Source organism: Zosterops lateralis, assembly GCF_965231275.1.
Source record: "Zosterops lateralis genome assembly, chromosome: 20".
Taxonomy (NCBI): domain Eukaryota; kingdom Metazoa; phylum Chordata; class Aves; order Passeriformes; family Zosteropidae; genus Zosterops; species Zosterops lateralis.
In genome coordinates this window covers 473,372-490,297 of record NC_139780.1, presented here as the reverse complement: position 1 = coordinate 490,297, position 16,926 = coordinate 473,372, and the positions used below count along the sequence as shown (strand labels likewise).

Genomic DNA, 16,926 nt, shown 5'->3' with positions numbered 1-16,926 from the left:
TCTCCTCTCCTCCCATCCCTGCCCTTCTCCTCTCTCCCCATCCCTGCCCTTCTCCTCTCTCCCCATCCCTGCCCTTCACCACAGCCCACAAGTTTCCTCTTTGCTCAGAGCAGCTGCAAACTGGGAGGTGGAAATGGAGAAGAGGGTGCCCTAAGGAGCCAGTGGGAGCTGGGGGATCCTGAAAAGGAGCCAGCAGCAGCTGAGATGTACAGACAAGGAGGCAGCGGGAGCTGGGGTGGCCCAAGGAGGGGGCAGCAGGATTTGGGGTACCCATGGAGCCTCCAGGGCTCTGTCACCCCGACTCTCACAGGCTCACAGTCAGAGGAGCTCCGCTAATCCGCCCGTTTCCGCTGTGGCTGATGCTCCCAGACAAGCCAGGCCCTTGTAGCTGTCAGGTGAGCTTTTCCCAGAGCTTATGCAAATGATACTAACTAAAGGCATTCTTATCTGTTCGATTTCCCACACCTTTTGCCTCGAGGGAGATAGAAAACTTCATGTTTTAACTCCCGTGTTTCGTGGCAGTTGGAAGGACTGCCTAGGGAAAGTGTTGGGAAATGCAGCAGGTCACTCCTGATGAGAAGAATTGGCCTGTGCAAGTGTTGAAACACTTTATTATGCATGAGAAACCTTCCAGAAACGGATGACTAATGGCAAAGCGGGAGCAGAGAAAGCAGTGGGAACGCAGTACCAGGCTGGCATGGGATCCATGTCATCTTACCAGCTTAGCAGGGTTGGGCCAGGTCAGCACTTGCCTAAGAGACCTCTCCAAGTACCTGGCTGGCAGTGAGGGAAGTGATGTTAATGATTCAATAAACAGAGCCCTTCTCTCTCTGTGTGAACCAGAGGGCCCCTGGTGCCAGGATCCCACTGGCAGCCCCGTGTTTCCACTGGCAGCACGTTACTGAGCTCAGAGGGCCATCAAACCCCTGCTGCTGGAGGTGCAGGCAGCTTTGGCAGAGGATGCCCCGGCTGCATTTCCATGTGGGAGAATCACAGCCCAGCTCCCAGCCCTGGCAGGCAGGTTCTGTGGCACTCGGGGCTGTTGTGCGCACGGAGAGCCCTTTGTTCTCTGGACAGACCAGGCTGACACACCCAGAGTCTCCTCTGCTGCTGGGGGTCTTGGGGTGCCCAGGGACAGAGCATTGCAACAGGGCAGGAGCAGCAACGTGCACCTCGATGATTCCCAGGCTCTGGTGATCAGAAGGTCAATGAGGAAAGCTCTTGGCATAAAGGGGAAGGGAAATAGCCCAGCCAGTTGCTCTCTGAAAATCCCCTTGGAGAGATGGCTGTCCCCAGCACAGCCTCTGCACCTACAGGGTGTGGAGATCCCCAATGGGCTGAATTGATGAGTTTTCTACTCTTCATGCAACGACCTTGGAGGTGCCACAGGCAGAGCGTTGCTGGAGGAAGAGGAGAGTTTCTGAAGGTCAGAGCTGTGGGTGCAGCAAGGGCAGCTGAAGTCATTTGGGAAAAATGTGAGAAGAGACACACGGGCATGGTCAGCACCCGACCTCTGCTCCACATCTGCTGGGCTGTGACCTGGTTTTCTTTCACTGCCCTTCCCACCATCTCCCACCTTCCTGGGCACTCTGCCTTGGGTTGTGGCAGGAGGTGTCAGAGGCAGACCCATAACCCCTGGCCTTGGAGGCAATAGAGGGCAGCCTGTGCTAACCCTCAGTAAGTCCCTGAAAGAAACTCCTGGATGCTCAAGGGCTGTGCTTTCACAACCCAAGTGAGAGTTGCAACATCCCTCCAGAGGAGTGGCCCTTTCACCAGGTGATATCCATCTTGGAGAGAGGGAGAAAGAGGAGAGGGTGGGCGGTGAGTAGGAAAAGAGATATCAGTGCAGGTGGCTGTTGAGCAGCCCTGTGATATGGCGAGCAGAAGACGCCCAAGGAATTGTCCTGACTTGAGCTGCCCTGAGTTGCCCCAAAGAGGTCACAGCGGGCACTGCTGGCCTTTATTTACAGCGGGTTTGGTGCACTGAGGATTTCCCAAGCCTGGGCTCTCCAGGCACAGAACTGAGTCTCCCTGGTGAAACCCCTGCCAAGGAGATCCCTCAGTGACGTTGGCCTGTGACGTTTGTCAGAAGAGCAGGTGGAAGGAGCCAGAGGCCATCCCAGGGTGGCTCCTCTGGGCATTCAGCATCACCAACGTGACTCAGAGCACTTTGGAGATGCAGCTTTTAGAGATATCAGAGGGAGGCCAAAACTAACTCCAGTGCTGTCTGAGCTGCTCATCTTTGGGTACCAGCCTATGTCCCCCTGGGCTGGTGCTGCCAGCCTTGCACTGACTCCTGCAGCCTTTTTGGAGTTGCCCAAGGTCGGCTCCTGTTATCTGCTGAACTTGACTTTTCTTTCAGCTTCTCAGCGCCAGGGGTGGAGGTGTAGAAAGCCTATGGGATGCTGAGATGGCCCTGGACCTCCAGGCAGAAGCATCCAGTCCCTGGAGTCCTGGGGCGTGTGTGCATCGCTGCTGCTGAAATCCCCGGCCGGGAGGGCTGGGAGAGGCAGGGATCACCCTGAACACAAACAAGGCGCCGGCTGGGCTGCCAGCCCTGCAAAAGGACATTTCGCCTGCCCTGTCCTCCCTGGTGGCACAGGCAGGGAGAGCCTCAGTGCAGGGGGTTCAGGCTGCTGGGGCTGGGGACAAGCCCCTTGCTGGGCTCAGGGTGCACAGATCCAGAGCAGTGACAGCAGCACAGTCCCAGCCCAACGGCATCACCCCTTCTATCCCCATATCACACCTGGCTGGGCTGCAGGGTCCCTGTGGACACTGAGGTCCTGGGGAGGGGCACAGGGGTCTGGGGGGACAGTGCCTTTTGCAGGATGCACAGACACACAGGGACTGCAGTGAGGGACTGCAGAGGGACCGCGGCTTCATCTGGGATGAGCCGCACCTGCTCCTCCATCCTCGGCAGGGATGCAGCAGCAGAGCCTGGGGGCTCAGGGGGGTGTCACAGCCGTGTCCCCCGGCCCGGGGAGCCCCAGCTGCAGCAGCCCGGAGGGGACGGGAGCGGGACACGGCGCTGGGCAGGGGCAGCGCTGATTCACGGGGCCGGGGCCGGGGCCGGGCTGCCGTGGGAAAGCGCGCCCGCCATCGCTCCCGAGCGCCGCGATTGCCTCAGCGGGGCTGCAGCCAAGACCCATTTCACAGAGGGCAGAGCAGATCTCGGCTGGGATTTACCAGTGACTAAGCGTGTGCTGGCACGGGCTGCCCCAGCGTGAGAAAGGCGGGCAGGGGAAGGCAGGGAAAGGCAGGGAAAGGCAGGGAAAGGCAGGGAAAGGCAGGGAAAGGCAGGGCTGCTCCTCCTCTCCTCCCCCGAGCTGTGCCCGCTCCTGCCGCGCCCCGGGGCGTGGGGTACCCGCTGTGCCGCGGGGTCACCGGGCTATGGGGGGCTGCAGCCTCCCCGTCCCCTCTTCCAGGGCTGAATTCTGTCTTTTCCCCGCCTCTGAGGCCGGGCAGGATGGACGGTGTGAGCACAGCGTTCAGCCCACCCAGCACATCATCATCATCCTCCCAGGCAGGATGGATGGTGTGAGCACAGCGTTCAGCACATCATCATCCCCCCCGGGCAGGATGGGTGGTGTGAGCACAGCGTTCAGCACATCATCATCCCCCCGGGCAGGATGGATGGTGTGAGCACAGCCCCCGCGTTCAGCACATCATCCCCCCAGGCAGGACTGGGATGGACAGGAGCTGTCACCCCCACCCTGACCCGGCCACGGGGGCTGCGAGGCCCCCGAGATGTTCAGAGGTGCCAAACCCTCCTCTGTCAGGTGGTGGCTGCTGCTCACAGCAGCCCAGACAGGGTTCCAAGGTGGCACCATGTCCTGCTGATTCACCTCAGGAAGAGTTTTGGGGCCACAATTAATCCTGCCGTGATGGATCTGTAGAAACTAAACTTTCTCCCCTTCTCCAGCAGAGAATTCCTCACTTCCCTACCCTGTATACAAAAGACCCACTCAAAACACTGCTCCACGTCCCCAGGAGCTCAGTATCAAGCCTGAGGCCACCCCTGGTTCCTGCAAAGCAGCCCTGCAGCCCAGCCTGGGGAGGAGGTGGTGGCAGCCTTCCCCACTCTCTTCATCTCTTTTGGCTCATTTTGGCAAAGCATTAAAAAAAAAATAATAATTGAGATTTTTTTTTATTACAGCTAATTGGCGCTGCTGCTTAAGTGGCTTATCTGGCCCCTGAGCTCATACTCTGGTTTTTGGAGAGCTGAAGGTGGTGAAGAGGCTGGGGAGGTGGCCTGGGGCACAGAGTCTCTTGGCAGAGCCCTGGAGAGTGGGGAGTGCCAGAACACCCCTGTATTCCCGGCCCAGGGAGTGAACTGCCCCTGGTTCACAACAGTCATGAATTTCAGAGAAGCAGAGAAATTCAGGCAAGGTCACTCTGTGCGCCCAAGCAGGACAAGAAGCCTGTGCTGGCACTGCTGCTCAAGGGCCTGGTGGGCTCCAAGCTGCCAGGGCTGGGCGTCCTGGGGGTTTGGTGTGTGACAGAGGCAGAGCTGCTCCTGCCTGTCCATGCCAGCAGGGAGGGCAAGGGGGGAGGGAGCCCTTGGGCCCTGCTGCACCTCCTGGCTGGGGGTTCAATGGACAGATGGTTTGGGAGTTTTCTGGAAACCTCTGACCCTCCAGTGCTGCCACCTGTGCCAGGGGTGCCCAGCATGAGTTTGTGCCCTGCCACACACACAGGAGGTGCCCCAGGAGCATGACAACATCTCACTGACCTCCCCTCTCTCTTCTCCCAGGTGTGCAACTGCAACAAGTACCTGAAGGTGTCACGGGAGAGGATGAGGCAGCTGGTGGAGAGCAGCAGACAAGTGTCCAGGGAGCAGAGTGCGGGTGAGTGGGGGGTGCTCACAGCATGATCCCCCCTCCTGTGCCCTCCCCTGGCACTCACTGCCCTGGGCAGAGCAGGACCATCCCCTGGGCCTGGGGGTTTCTCAGAGGGGGCCTGGGGTGCCCTGCCATCAACCTGCCACGGGGTGCAGACCCACAGAACTCTCTGAAGTCTGTTTTATGTCTCCTCCCTGGGTGCCCTGTTCTGCCCTGCAGGACACAGGGTGGTCCATGGGATTGCCCAGCCAGGGGGGTTGGTGACACACCAACAGCAGCTCAAGTGGCAGCCTGAGGCCATCACCACCTGAATGTGAAACACTCAGCTGGGGTGGTGAAACGACTCCTGGCTGAGGCTGCTGCACAGTGCCTTCCTCACCTGCCCAGTGCCCTCCTCACCTGCCCAGCACCTTCCTCACCTGTCCAGTGCCCTCCTCACCTGCCCAGTGCCTTCCTCCCCTGTCCAATGCCTTCCTCACCTGCCCAGTGCCCTCCTCACCTGTCCAGTGCCCTCCTCACCTGCCCAGCACCTTCCTCACCTGCCCAGTGCCCTCCTCACCTGTCCAATGCCTTCCTCACCTGTCCAGTGCCCTCCTCACCTGCCCAGTGCCCTCCTCACCTGCCCAGCACCTTCCTCACCTGCCCAGTGCCCTCCTCACCTGCCCAGTGCCTCTTGAATCAGGTCAGGCTCAGGGAGGTGAGTCAGTGCCTCCTGCCCAGCCAGGCTCCAGCAGGCTCGGGGCAGGGAAAGCTCCTCCGTGCTGTGCCCGGGGCTGCAGTGACCCACACACAGCCCTTCCCACAGGGAGACACGTTTTAGTGGCAGAGGACACCCGCTGCAGGCACACTGGAATGGGAATACACCATTGCTGTTGGTGCTCCAGGCCAGCCCGGGCTCTGCCCCCAGCCCTGCTGTGCATCACTGCCCTGTCTGCAGGCTGCAGGGAGCAGAGGGCACCCCTGGCCGGCTGTGGCTTTGCTGGGAGCTGCATGTGTGGCTCTGGGGGTGAGGAACGTGTTCGGGTGGCTTTTCCCATGGTGGAAAACTCCATCCTGGGAGTGCTGAGCTGCCCCAGAGCCAGGACATCCTCCCCAGCGGCTCCTCTGGTGAGGGCACTCTCTGCCTGTGTACCCAGCGACCAGACAGGCCAGTTCAGCCAGTTTCAGAGTATGGGAAATAGAAATGCCGTGGTTTGTGTTCACAGGGAGCCGTTTCCCCTTCCCCCTCCGGGCTGAGGCTGATGGAGCTGGGAGGGTCTCACACAGCACCCTGGCTCCTCCACACAGACTCTTCAGGGACCACCTTGGTCTATTCTTTACACCCTGTGCCCCCATCGGGCTGTGCCATCTCCTGCTGGGTCCCCCTGTACCTGGGGGGTTCATGGGGAAGGACCAGGTGGGACCCCTGTGCTGGTGGTGTCACTCATGGCCTTGTCAGGGGTCATCCTCCAATGGGGAACATCCTCTGCCCCAAAGCAGGCAGGAACAGGGGCCAAAGGTGCCACAGCATCCCCAGAGGGTTTGTGGGAACATGGAACACAAGCTGTGATTCCCAGACAGGTGGGCACAGCAGGGCACCAGCACACATTCCAAGTTAAAACCCCCGGGGATTTCCAGCAGGGTCTCCTGTGACTGAACTGGAGACTGAACCCGGGGCTCTGGGCCCATCTTGGGGTTCCCAATTCTGTTTGGATTTTGCTAGGAGCTGTGGGGATTGCAGGCACTAGTGTGAGCTTTACTAGGTTGCCCCAAAATGTCCCCATTGTCTTAGGCTGCTCTGAGCACTTCTGCATGGAAGGGGATGGTTCCTGAGGGGTTTCACCCCTGGATCCAGGGGATCCCCTGCCTCCTTCAGCAGCCCCAGGCATTTAGGCTCTCTCCTCTCCAGGGTGCAACAGAATGACAGGAGCATCCTCAGGGATGGGACCGAGGGCTGCAATGGTGACACCAGCCAGAAACACCCCCAGGCTCAGCTGGGCCATGCTCTGCCAGCTTTCCCTCGTCAGTGGAATTTCCCTTGGTCATATGGAGAAGCATGGCTCGGCTGGGGCCCGGTGACATTGTTTTGCCTGCTGACAGGGGAGCTGTGCCCCAGAAAGGAGCTGGGGCCATTCAGAGCCAGGGACCACTGTGAGCTGCTGCCCAGCTCTGGCAGTGAGGGCTGGCACGGTTCTCCTCACAGCGACACGGGGAGATGGGAGCAGCTGCAGCTGCCTCTGGCTTGAGCTCATCCTCCCTCCTCCACCCTGGGAACATCTTGAGATCACGGCCAGGCTGCTGCAGCCCAGGTTGCACAATCCTGGGTCCTTTGTCCTTTGCTTATCTGCCTTATCGAGGAGGAAAAGATAACCAGGCATCTTCAGTGCCCTGCAATCAGCACATTTCTCAGGCTCGTAACTGCTCTTATCAGGCTGATCTCTCACCGTGGCCGAGGTTTCCCATGCACCTTTGTACTCCAAGAATGCTCCCAGGTCTGTGTTCAGCCTTATGCAAAGCCTGACAAAGCTGTGAGCTTTCTCCCAAAGCCCCAGCCCTGGCTGCAGCCCAGCCCCACAACCCCACACACCATTGGGGTGGCTGTGCAGGGCTCGGGGCTGGCACAGGGCTCAGGGCTCGGGGCTGGCACAGGGCTGACAGACCCACAGCCTCTCCAGAGGCAGCAGGAGCTTCCAGGTGCTTGTCTGAGCCAGCCAGGACAGGCACCCAGCTCCTCGCCCCAAGGCCTTGGTTTGGGCTGGGGTGACACAGAGGGACCTGGGCTGGAAACAAGGCCCCTGGGGCAGGATTTTGGGCAGAAGTAGCTGCCTCCCTGGGAAGTTGTTGGCTACCACCCTGACATTGAAACCCTGGGGGTGCCCAGAGCTCACACAGAGGAAACAGGTTGTTCCCAGCCAAATCAGGGCTGTGTGGGCTGGGGAAGGGGAATGGGCACAGGTTCAAAGGAGGTTTGCCCCAGTCCTGCTCTGTCCCAGCTTCCCCAGCCCTGCTGTGCCCCCCTGTCCTGCTGTGGAAGTCCCAGTGCTGTCCCAGTAATGCTGGCCCAGAACTCCAGCATTGCAGCTGGCAGGATAGGCTGGAGGTCACCAGTGTCACCATCACAGTGGCCTTTCAGTGTCACCCCCACCAAGAGCCCCTCGGGGTGGGTGAGTGTGTGCCCTTCCCCACAGCATGTCCTGTCCCATGGGCTCAGCCCCAGGCCATGGGCAGGACCTTCAGCGGGGCACATGGAGCTTCTGTCCCATCCCTACCTTAGGACGAGTCACTTTGCCCCCTCAGCCTCCCTGTGGCAATAGTTGAGTGTTTCTGTGGGACCACCAAGAGTGACCCCTGTGGCTGTGGCTCCCAGGTGCTGCCATGTCCCCCCAGGTGAAGGGGCTGCCCAGAGCCTGTTCAGTGCCCAGGGGGTGGGTCTGCCCCACTGTCTTGGTGCTGGTGACCGGGGTCTGGGGTCCAGGCTGGGGAGCTCCTGCTGCACCCACCTTGTGGAGAGTGGGGCCACCCCACCCTGGGGCACACAGCAGAGGCTTGAGCACAGAGCAGGGCTGCTGCAGAGGTGGGATCCCACCACTGAGAGTGGCCCTGCTCTGCCCAGGAAAGAACCTGATGCAGAAATAAGCAGAATGGGGGTCCTGCAGCATCCACCCTCCCCTGGACAGGGCAGCATTTGCTGGCCATGAGACACCATGGTGGGAACAACAGCAGTGTTTGCTGTTCCCGTGGGATTCATCCCCACAGACAGGCAGGGGTGTGCAGGAGCTGTGAGTGGGCAGGACATGTGGAGCCAGGAGGGGATGGCTCTTGTGCTGAGCACTGCCCAGCTGGGGACAGTGCCAGGGGACACCATTGCTGCCCAGTTCTCACATGGGGGTGCTCAGCCTTGGGGTTTGGGGGCTGCAGGGCTCAGCCCCTCACCCAGGCTCTGTCATCCCCAGGGTGACCCAGCCAAGAGGGGGAGAGGTGAGCGAGAGGCAAAGAGGTTTTTTTTTTTATTTTCAAGATGTTTTATAATGGGATTATTAGTTCCCAAGAAGTGTTTCGAATCGATTCGGTAAGGAATTGCTCCTCCGTGGGGATGCAGGGGGAATCCAGGCTTTGGTGTGAACCTCGCAGAGCTCTGGGAGCCACAGAGCTCCTGGCAGGCTGGAAGGACATGCTGGGCTCCCCGCGGCCCCCTGCACCCCACACATGCCTTTTGCTCCATCCCTGCTGTGACTCCAGGGTGTGCAGTGTCCAGGCAGGCTGGGCTGCCCTCCCAAGGGCTCCACTGGGGAGGCCTCTGCCTGTCTGAAAGGGGATAAAAAACCCCTCGTGCAGCCCCCCCCCCCCCCCGCCCCTCTTTCCCCAGGAACCCCCCGTTTTTTGGGGGGACCCAGCCTGTCCCAGCTCAGCTTCCCGCATGCCCGGCTGGCATCCTGTGCCTGGCTCCTGGTGGCCCTTTCACCCTGTCGGTGAGGAGAGCACAGGCATCTTCAAAAGCCCTGGGAAGAATTTGGTGGGAGGGGGAGAAGGGGTTTTACAAGCTCCCATTCAGAAATGGTCACTTTGAAGTGATATAGCATTTTCAACCCTTTGAAGAGCCACAATTAGGAGGGGGCTGGTGCAAGTAAAGGCAAAACTACGGGGTGACCATCACAGCCTTTCTCTCCTCGGGCTTTTAAGGGATGAACTTTCCCTCCCTGCCTGCCTTTTTCCCACGAGCCCAGGGAGGTGGGATTGGGGTGTTTGGGGGAGCTGGAGGGTTCCCATCCCCCCCTGCAGGGAAGGAGGGGTCTTCCTTTGGCTTTGCCTCCCAGCAGCAGGGAGAGGAGGGAGCGTGTGGGGAGAGAGGGAATTGCTCAGTATCCCTGCAGGCACACAGAATGTCAAGTGTCCTGTCCGTGTCCTGCTGCCATGTTCTGGACAGGGAAATTTTAGGCTCCATGATGGGGAATGCTGTTGGCAATGTGTGCTGGAAGTGTCATTTTTATTGCATTGGATCTAAAAGTGCCATCCAAAGCTGATGTCCCTCCCTTCAGGGTCTGGTGCTCCAGAGCAGGGAGGATGGGAAAAGAAAAGGGTGCCCAGGCTGAGGCCACCCCGTGCCACCAAACACAGGAGTGGCACAGGGCAGAGGGAGGCAGGAACAGGGTGAGGACAAAGTCCCTCCTCCTGCCATGGGGATCTGCCACCCACTGCAGGCTTTATCCTGGGTGAACCCCTGGGAAATGGATCTCCACATCCCTGCTCTGGGTGGCTCAAGAGCCTCCCAAGAGCAGCCTGGGTGTTTCACCACTTCCCAGAAATTGGAGAAAATGGGAAATTGAGGTGATTGTTTTCCCTTTAACTATAGATTCCAGTGTCCAAAGCAGATGCAGGGGGTGAAGGAAAGGCCCATCCCTGAGTGGGGCCACGGGGCACTTGCCCAGGGCACATCCCACTCTTGCCCAGTGTCTTGGACAGGGCTTGGGGCTGTTTCCTCCTGTGCTGTGGCAGCAAACCCCAAACAAGTGCTGCTGTGGGCAGTGTGCTGGTGAAGGGCTGGCAGGGGTTGCTCACGTGGCTGAGCACAGATTCCTCTCGTCACACCAGTGACTGATGGTTTATCTGCTGTGTCCTCTCTCCACAGGCTGCCCAGGGAGCCAGAACTGCCATGTCACTGTCCCAGTGGGTGACACAGCCCAGGCTGGCTGCAGACCCCATGGAGAGCAGGCAGAGGGGTCGGAGCAGAGCGGGGCAGCCGCAGTGGCACCAGGGGACACGGTCCTGCAGGTGGCTGCCATCCCCCCCGGGGTGCTGGACAGGGAAAACCTCACCGAGTTCTACTGCTGCACCCGCTGTGGGAAAGTGTTTTGGGAAGGGTCCCATTTTGGACGTGTGGTCTCCCAGTTCCAGGATGTTCTTGTGGCCTCTGGGGACACACAGAGTGTCTATGAGCTGAGCTGAGCTGAGCTGAGCTGAGTTGAGCTGAGCTGAGCTGAGCTGAGCTGAGCTGAGCTGAGGGAAAGCACAGGGGAACAGGGACTGCCTGGGGAACCTCAGCAAATTTTGGGCCTTGAGTTTCCAGAGAGAGGCTGGAAGTGGGGAGGGAGGAGCTCACATTTTGGGATCCACCACAGAGAGCACTGCCACAGGTGCACCAGTAGTTTGCAACAGCCCAAAAATACGTGGCCTCCATGAGATCATTAAAGCAGGAGTGGCTGAAGAATGGACCCTTTGCCTCATTTCTGCCCCTCTCCAAGCTGTGCATGTCAAGGTGGTGGCAGAGCTCTGCTGACCAAAACCAGCACCCACACACCCCAGTCTCCTCTCCCCACTAATTCAGGGGGGCAGGAGCTGCATCCCCAACAGCAGCAGAGGGCAGAGGGCATCCTGAGCACTCCCAGCCAGGGGCTCTTTCCTCCCAGGGACAGCTCATCTTCTGGGTCAATCTTTTAATAAAAGAAAAAAAAAATCCACTTTTGATATTCTTCTTTCCCATAAGATCCATACTATTAATGCCTGAGCATTAATTGGCCCAAGTGAGCCTAAAAGGCAACCATCCCCACCCTGCACTGCCAGGCACTGAGCAGCCCAGGTCCCCCAGGCTCCACACAGACTCATCCCTGTGTCAGCACCCTCCTTCTCCAGGATTTGTTCTGGGAGGGCAGAAACTGGGGATGAGGCAAAGCAGGAATGATGCAGAGCCTCCAACTGCTGGCCCCCACAGCTGCTTTGTCATGCCATGAAATAAACCTTTCCAAAATGGGATGAACCTTTCCTGGCCCTGTTTGGGGGAAGCTGCTGAGCCACACACACATCTGACCACTCCTGGGCACTTCTGGCCTCTGCCTGCTGGGTTTTTCCAGAGCTGTGGTTTCACATTTGTCTGCCACTGCCTCCACTGTGGAGGAGAGCTCACAGGAGATGGGGACACACGGCCCTGTCCTTCCCCTGGGGACAGCTGCCCAGGAGGTGCCTTTCCCTCTAATCCCAGGGGCAGTAGGATCACCTCCTGACCAACTCCAGGACTTTATCTGCTTGAGAGCTCTCACAATTTAGGGATGGCCTCTTGTGCTCACAGCCAGAACTGTGCCAGGGCAGGTCCCATCGATGGGACTTGTTCTAGGGCACCAGCCCAGGGCAGAATCCAGCAAGTGGTGTGTGCCTGGTGACACGGCATGAAACAGCTCCCAGAGGATTCTGTCCAGCTCCTGGGGACGGGGGCAGTGGCTGGGGCCAGCACAGCACCTCTGTCTTCCTGCTGCCACAGGAGGTGGTGCCGTGCTGGGAAGTGTGCAGCAAGGTCACCTCCAGTTATAGACACAGTCATCAGCAAATTCCACATCACACCAGCCTTGAGGAGCATCCAGGAGGTAATAAATTGTCCGGTTTTGAATGGTGGAAACATATCAAAGGGAATTAAAGCAGCTTTCTAATCAGCCTACAATATTGTTTCCTTATCTGGCTGCTTAAAAAAACCTACAAAATTCCATTGTCTGTGTCATACTAATGTTTAACATTTAGCAGGACAGTAATGAGCCCTCCTTGTTTTTATGGAGCTGTTTGATCCTGTGTGGGAAGGGCAGCCCCAGCAGTGTTCTGGCAGGGATGAGCCCTCCAGGATCCCCTGGCTGCTCCACCTGTGCTCAGCTCCTGTCTTTGCACGACAGGATGTGGCCATGAGGGGACCCTAGGATAAAACAGCACTGAGGAAGGGTTTTATTGCTCTTTATCATGAGTGAGATCTGGCTGAGCACATCCATCCCTCAGCCCTGGGAAACCACACGTTGCACTGGCTGTCGGACGGTTCCTCTGCTCTCCTTGTGTACTCCCACACATCCTTCAGAGCTTGACAGGGACAAGGTGTTTGACGCTCAGGCCGCCTTTAGTTTACAAATGAACATATCAACATTGTTCCTCATCAGGCAGGAATGCACTTCCCTCCCTTCTCCCCCACCTTATCCCCATCCCCTTCCGAACAAACTTCCTTCCTCCTGTAATCTGGAGCGGAAACCTCGCCACATATTTGACCGGCTCACAGAACCCAGCACAGCGTTCCCTGGCGTGACTCTGTGCCTTGAACTTGGGCTGGTTGTCCCTAAGGCAGCCAGCAAGGCACGGGAGGAGGAGGACAGGGGCTGTACCACTGCTCATCCTCATCCTGGAGCTGCCCTTCCAGCCGGATGCTGCAGTTGAGCTCCCAGTTGCTCAGCTGCCGTTTTCAAACAAACCGAGGTTGTTTTGGACACAGATCCAGCCCGAGCTGGCTGTGAGCTCCGGCCTTTGTGCTGCCCCAAACCGTGGGAATGCTGCTGCCACAGGGCAGGGTCTCTCCTCACAGTGGGGGCAGAGGTGTCTGTCAAGGAGGGACATTTGCATCGATCAGGGGATGTTTGTTCCCTGGGGAATATCCTGGGACCCGACCCTGCTCATCAAGGTGCCAATATGTGGGCATGATCCTTGGGCAAATGAGCTTCTGTCCCTCACCAGGCCTGTGTCCCATGGGGGCCATGGCACCCCCAAGCCTGCTTAGATACCAGGGCTGTCCCCAGGGAGAATCAGCAGGTCCAGAGGCCACTCCTGGTGGGCTGTAATGAGTCTGCTGGGGAAACTGTGCAGTGGGAGAAGTGGGGTGACACATCCCCATCCTGCAGCCACCACAAAGGGGCGGCCATGCAGTGCCACAGATTGCCCAGAGCAGCTGTGTCTGCCCCATCCATGGAAGTGTCCAAAGCCAGGATGGACAGGGCTGGGAGCAAGCTGGGATAGTGGGAGATGTCCCTGCCTATGGCAAGATGAGTTTTAAAAATCACTTCCAACCCAAATCAGTCTGTGATTCTGTGGTAAGTGGCCCCAAGAACCATGTGTCCTGGGAGATGGCAATTTCCTGGCACCACAACCCTGCACTGACACTGGATTCCATCCTGGAGCTCATTCAGATGATCCAGGACAAGGTAATTATGGCCCATAGGTGGGGAGGTTGGCCCAGAGTAGATAAGACCAAGGCCTGTGTCTCTAACCAACTCTATCAGCACCTGCAAAGTGAAGATCTGGTCCTTCCATGTGCCAGTTCTCCAGGAGCAGAATCCCCACGAGCAGCTGCACACAGGTCAGGGACATGGGATGGTGTCAGTCTAGCAGAACATGAGCTGGAGCCATGGAAGTTTGGGGAATGTGTGATTAATGGCCACGGGGCCATCAGTGAAGGGGCTGCCTGAACATGGCCTGGCACACTGAGACACTGCTGCAGCCCCAGATCCCTGCCTGTGGCACTGGGCAGGAATTCTCCAGCTCCAAGTGTGTCCCTTTTGCTGCAGGCACAGTTTTGTGCTGTCACACACTGAGACCACAGCCACCTCAGGAGAGCTGCAGCATTCCCAGCAGGGTAAGGGCTGACAAGGTGGGGCACTGGAGTGGTTAAAGGCCAGGCTGCATTGAGATAACCCGAAGTGTCCAGCCCAGCACCACATCCTCCAGCCCAGGGACAGCCCTGCCCGTGTGCTCTGCAGAGGACAACGACTACATGAAGTGTTGTGACCCTGCCTGCACCTCACTCGGGTTTAAATCCTGTTTGGGAGGGAGGGACGATGCAGAGCAGCACCTACAGAGGCATCCATGGCAAGTGCAGCCCCCAGACCACGTTCCTGCAGTGGCCCCTGTGGGCTGGGAGTCCCAGGAGGATTCTCCTGTCCACAGAACTTCCCAAACCGCTTGTGAGAGATGTTCCTGTGGTGCTGTGCTCCCTGCAGAGGACACGGGGCACCCGCACAGGTCCTCACCACAAATCATGGGGTTTCCCCTGCAAACCCCAGCTCTGGCTCGGGAGCTCAGCCTGCAGGGCTGCCAGTCCCAGCCCACACAGGCACAGCCTGGGCTCCTCCAAACCCTCTCCTGGTGTGCGGTGTGTCCACGGGGAGACCACGGGGCCGATCCCACGGCCTGGGCAGCTCTGGGATCGCAGAGAGAACGGGAATCTCCTAAACCCCCATCGGCAGGGACAGGGATCCCCTTTGTTGCCCCCAGAGGTGACTCCACACAAGTGAGACCCTTCCCAGGGAGCAGCCCCAGCCCGGGGAGGGCTCCCCCCATCCCCAAACCCCTCACCCCACATTTCACTGGCCGAGCCCCCCGTTCCCCCACGGGCTCCGGCCCCGCTTTGCCGAACGCGCCGGGAGGAAACGCGGGCTGTTCCTGCGGCCGCGGGGAGCCGGGCGGGCAGGGCGCTCCGAGCCTCGCACGCCTTTGGCCGGGGCTCCGCGCTGGGAAGAAAAGCTCCCGTCTTTCCCACGCTCCCCGACACATTTTAATGAATTAAGTGGGGGCACGCCCCCTCGCCGCCCGCCCCGGCTCCGTCCCCCGGCTCCCTGCGAGGAGCCCTCGGGGCTGCTCGGGCTCTCGCTCCGTGTCCGCCCGCCCGGGGGCACAAGGCACGTCCCCGCGGGGGTTTTTGGACGTGCCCAGCCCAGCCCTGCCGGCCCCAGGGCGGCCCTGAGCCCCCCCAGGCGATGCCCGGCGGCCCCTCTCCCCCCGGGGGCTCTCAGGGCTCGGGGAAATTTGGCCGTCCCGTCTCCCCGGGAGGGGAATTTGTTCCGCGCCTCTCGCCGTGACCGTTCGCTTAAAGCATCGCAGCCCCGGGCCCTTCCCCGCCTCGCCCTCCCCCGGCCTCGGAGGGAGCGGGTGAAGCGCTGGGTGGGACTGCTGGTTCTGCGGGGCCCCAAAAAGCGAGGGCAGAGCCCCTGGCAGCCCCTCGGCAGAGCCCGACCCTCACACCGCTCCCGGCTCCTCTCCCGGTACATAACTCCAGTTGAAATGCAGCTTTTCAAATCTGTCTTTTTTCATTTTCCGTTTTTCTCCCCCTCCTCCCTTCTGCTTTTTCGCTGTTTCCCCTCCCTCTCTGGCTCCGTTCCCAGGCCCAGTCCTGCCTCCACCTGCCAGTCCCGAGCATTTGCATGGCTGGGTCCCTGCCCGGGCTCTTTTTCTCACCAGTGTCACTGGCAAATGCAGATTTGCTTTGCGAGGATGTAACTCTGGCCGGGCTCCAGCCCGGGGAGGTGTGAGCAATTCCCACTCTCCCACGGCTCGCTCGCAGGGCTCCCACACCTCACAGGATGCGGCCAGCAGAGACACAAAATGGGCTGTCGGGGATATTCAGGAGTCAGGAGGAGAGGGCGAGCCGGGAGGAGCAGAGCCCCGACACCCGGGCCACCCACGTCCTGCAAAGCTCGGCCCCACTGCCTGCCTTTTCCCCTTTATCGTGCTGGGATTGCAGGGATCAGGGCCTGGGGACAGCCAGGGGACAGCCAGGGGGATCAGGGCCTGGGGACAGCCAGGGGACAGCCAGGGGATCAGGGCCTGGGGACAGCCAGGGGATCAGAGCCTGGGGACAGCCAGGGGACAGCCAGGGGATCAGGGCCTGGGGACAGCCAGGGGATCAGAGCCTGGGGACAGCCAGGGGATCAGGGCCTGGGGACAGCCAGGGGGTCAGGGCCTGGGGACAGCCAGGGGGTCAGGGCCTGGGGACAGTCACTGGCTGTGGTGGTTCCGCGCGGTGTTTGCTCTGCCAGGCTGGGACATGCAGTGCTGTGGAATTTCGGAAGGACCAAAGGGACAGAGGTGGGAGCGGCTCCTCCTCACTGTCCTCGGGAGAACCTGCACAGATCCCTGGAGTTCCGAGCCCTGAGCCCACCCCAGAGCCCTGAGCCCACCCCAGTGCCCTGAGCCCACCCCAGGGCCCTGTACCAGCCCTGCAGGGGCCCCATGGCACAGGGACACCCTGGGAGAACAGGCACAGGCACAGGGGAGCAAAGGGGTGTCTGCAGCCCCTGCAGCAGGAACATCCCTCCCATCCCATGAGAAGGATGGACTCCAGCACACTCCCGTTAGAGAGGGGGGACCTGGGGAACAGAGCTCTGCCCTGGGGGAGCCAAACAGACACAGAGCAGACAGAGGGAATTGGGATAGAGACTGGGAAGAGATGGGTATTGGATGGGCATGGGTGAGGAGAGGGGAATGGGGATTGGGATGGGGATGGGGATGGGATGGGATGGGATGGGATGGGATGGGATGGGATGGGATGGGATGGGGATGGGATGGGATGGGATGGGATGGGGATGGGATGGGGATGGGA

At 59.7% G+C, this 16,926-nt stretch overlaps 1 protein-coding gene across 6 annotated transcripts in view; it reads left to right on the top strand.

The window, feature by feature from the left end:
* Positions 1–10,763, top strand: part of EXD3 (exonuclease 3'-5' domain containing 3) — a gene marked incomplete at its 3' end in the record, with an annotated part of 206,575 nt that extends 195,812 nt beyond the window's left edge. For all 6 annotated transcript variants that reach the window (XM_083875864.1, XM_083875859.1, XM_083875862.1 and 3 more), the window contains 2 exons: positions 4,754–4,847; positions 10,447–10,763. In XM_083875864.1, the coding sequence (XP_083731990.1) occupies positions 4,754–4,847; positions 10,447–10,763 (411 nt within the window). The remainder of the gene's footprint in view (positions 1–4,753; positions 4,848–10,446) is intronic.
* Between the last annotated feature and the right edge of the window lie 6,163 nt (positions 10,764–16,926).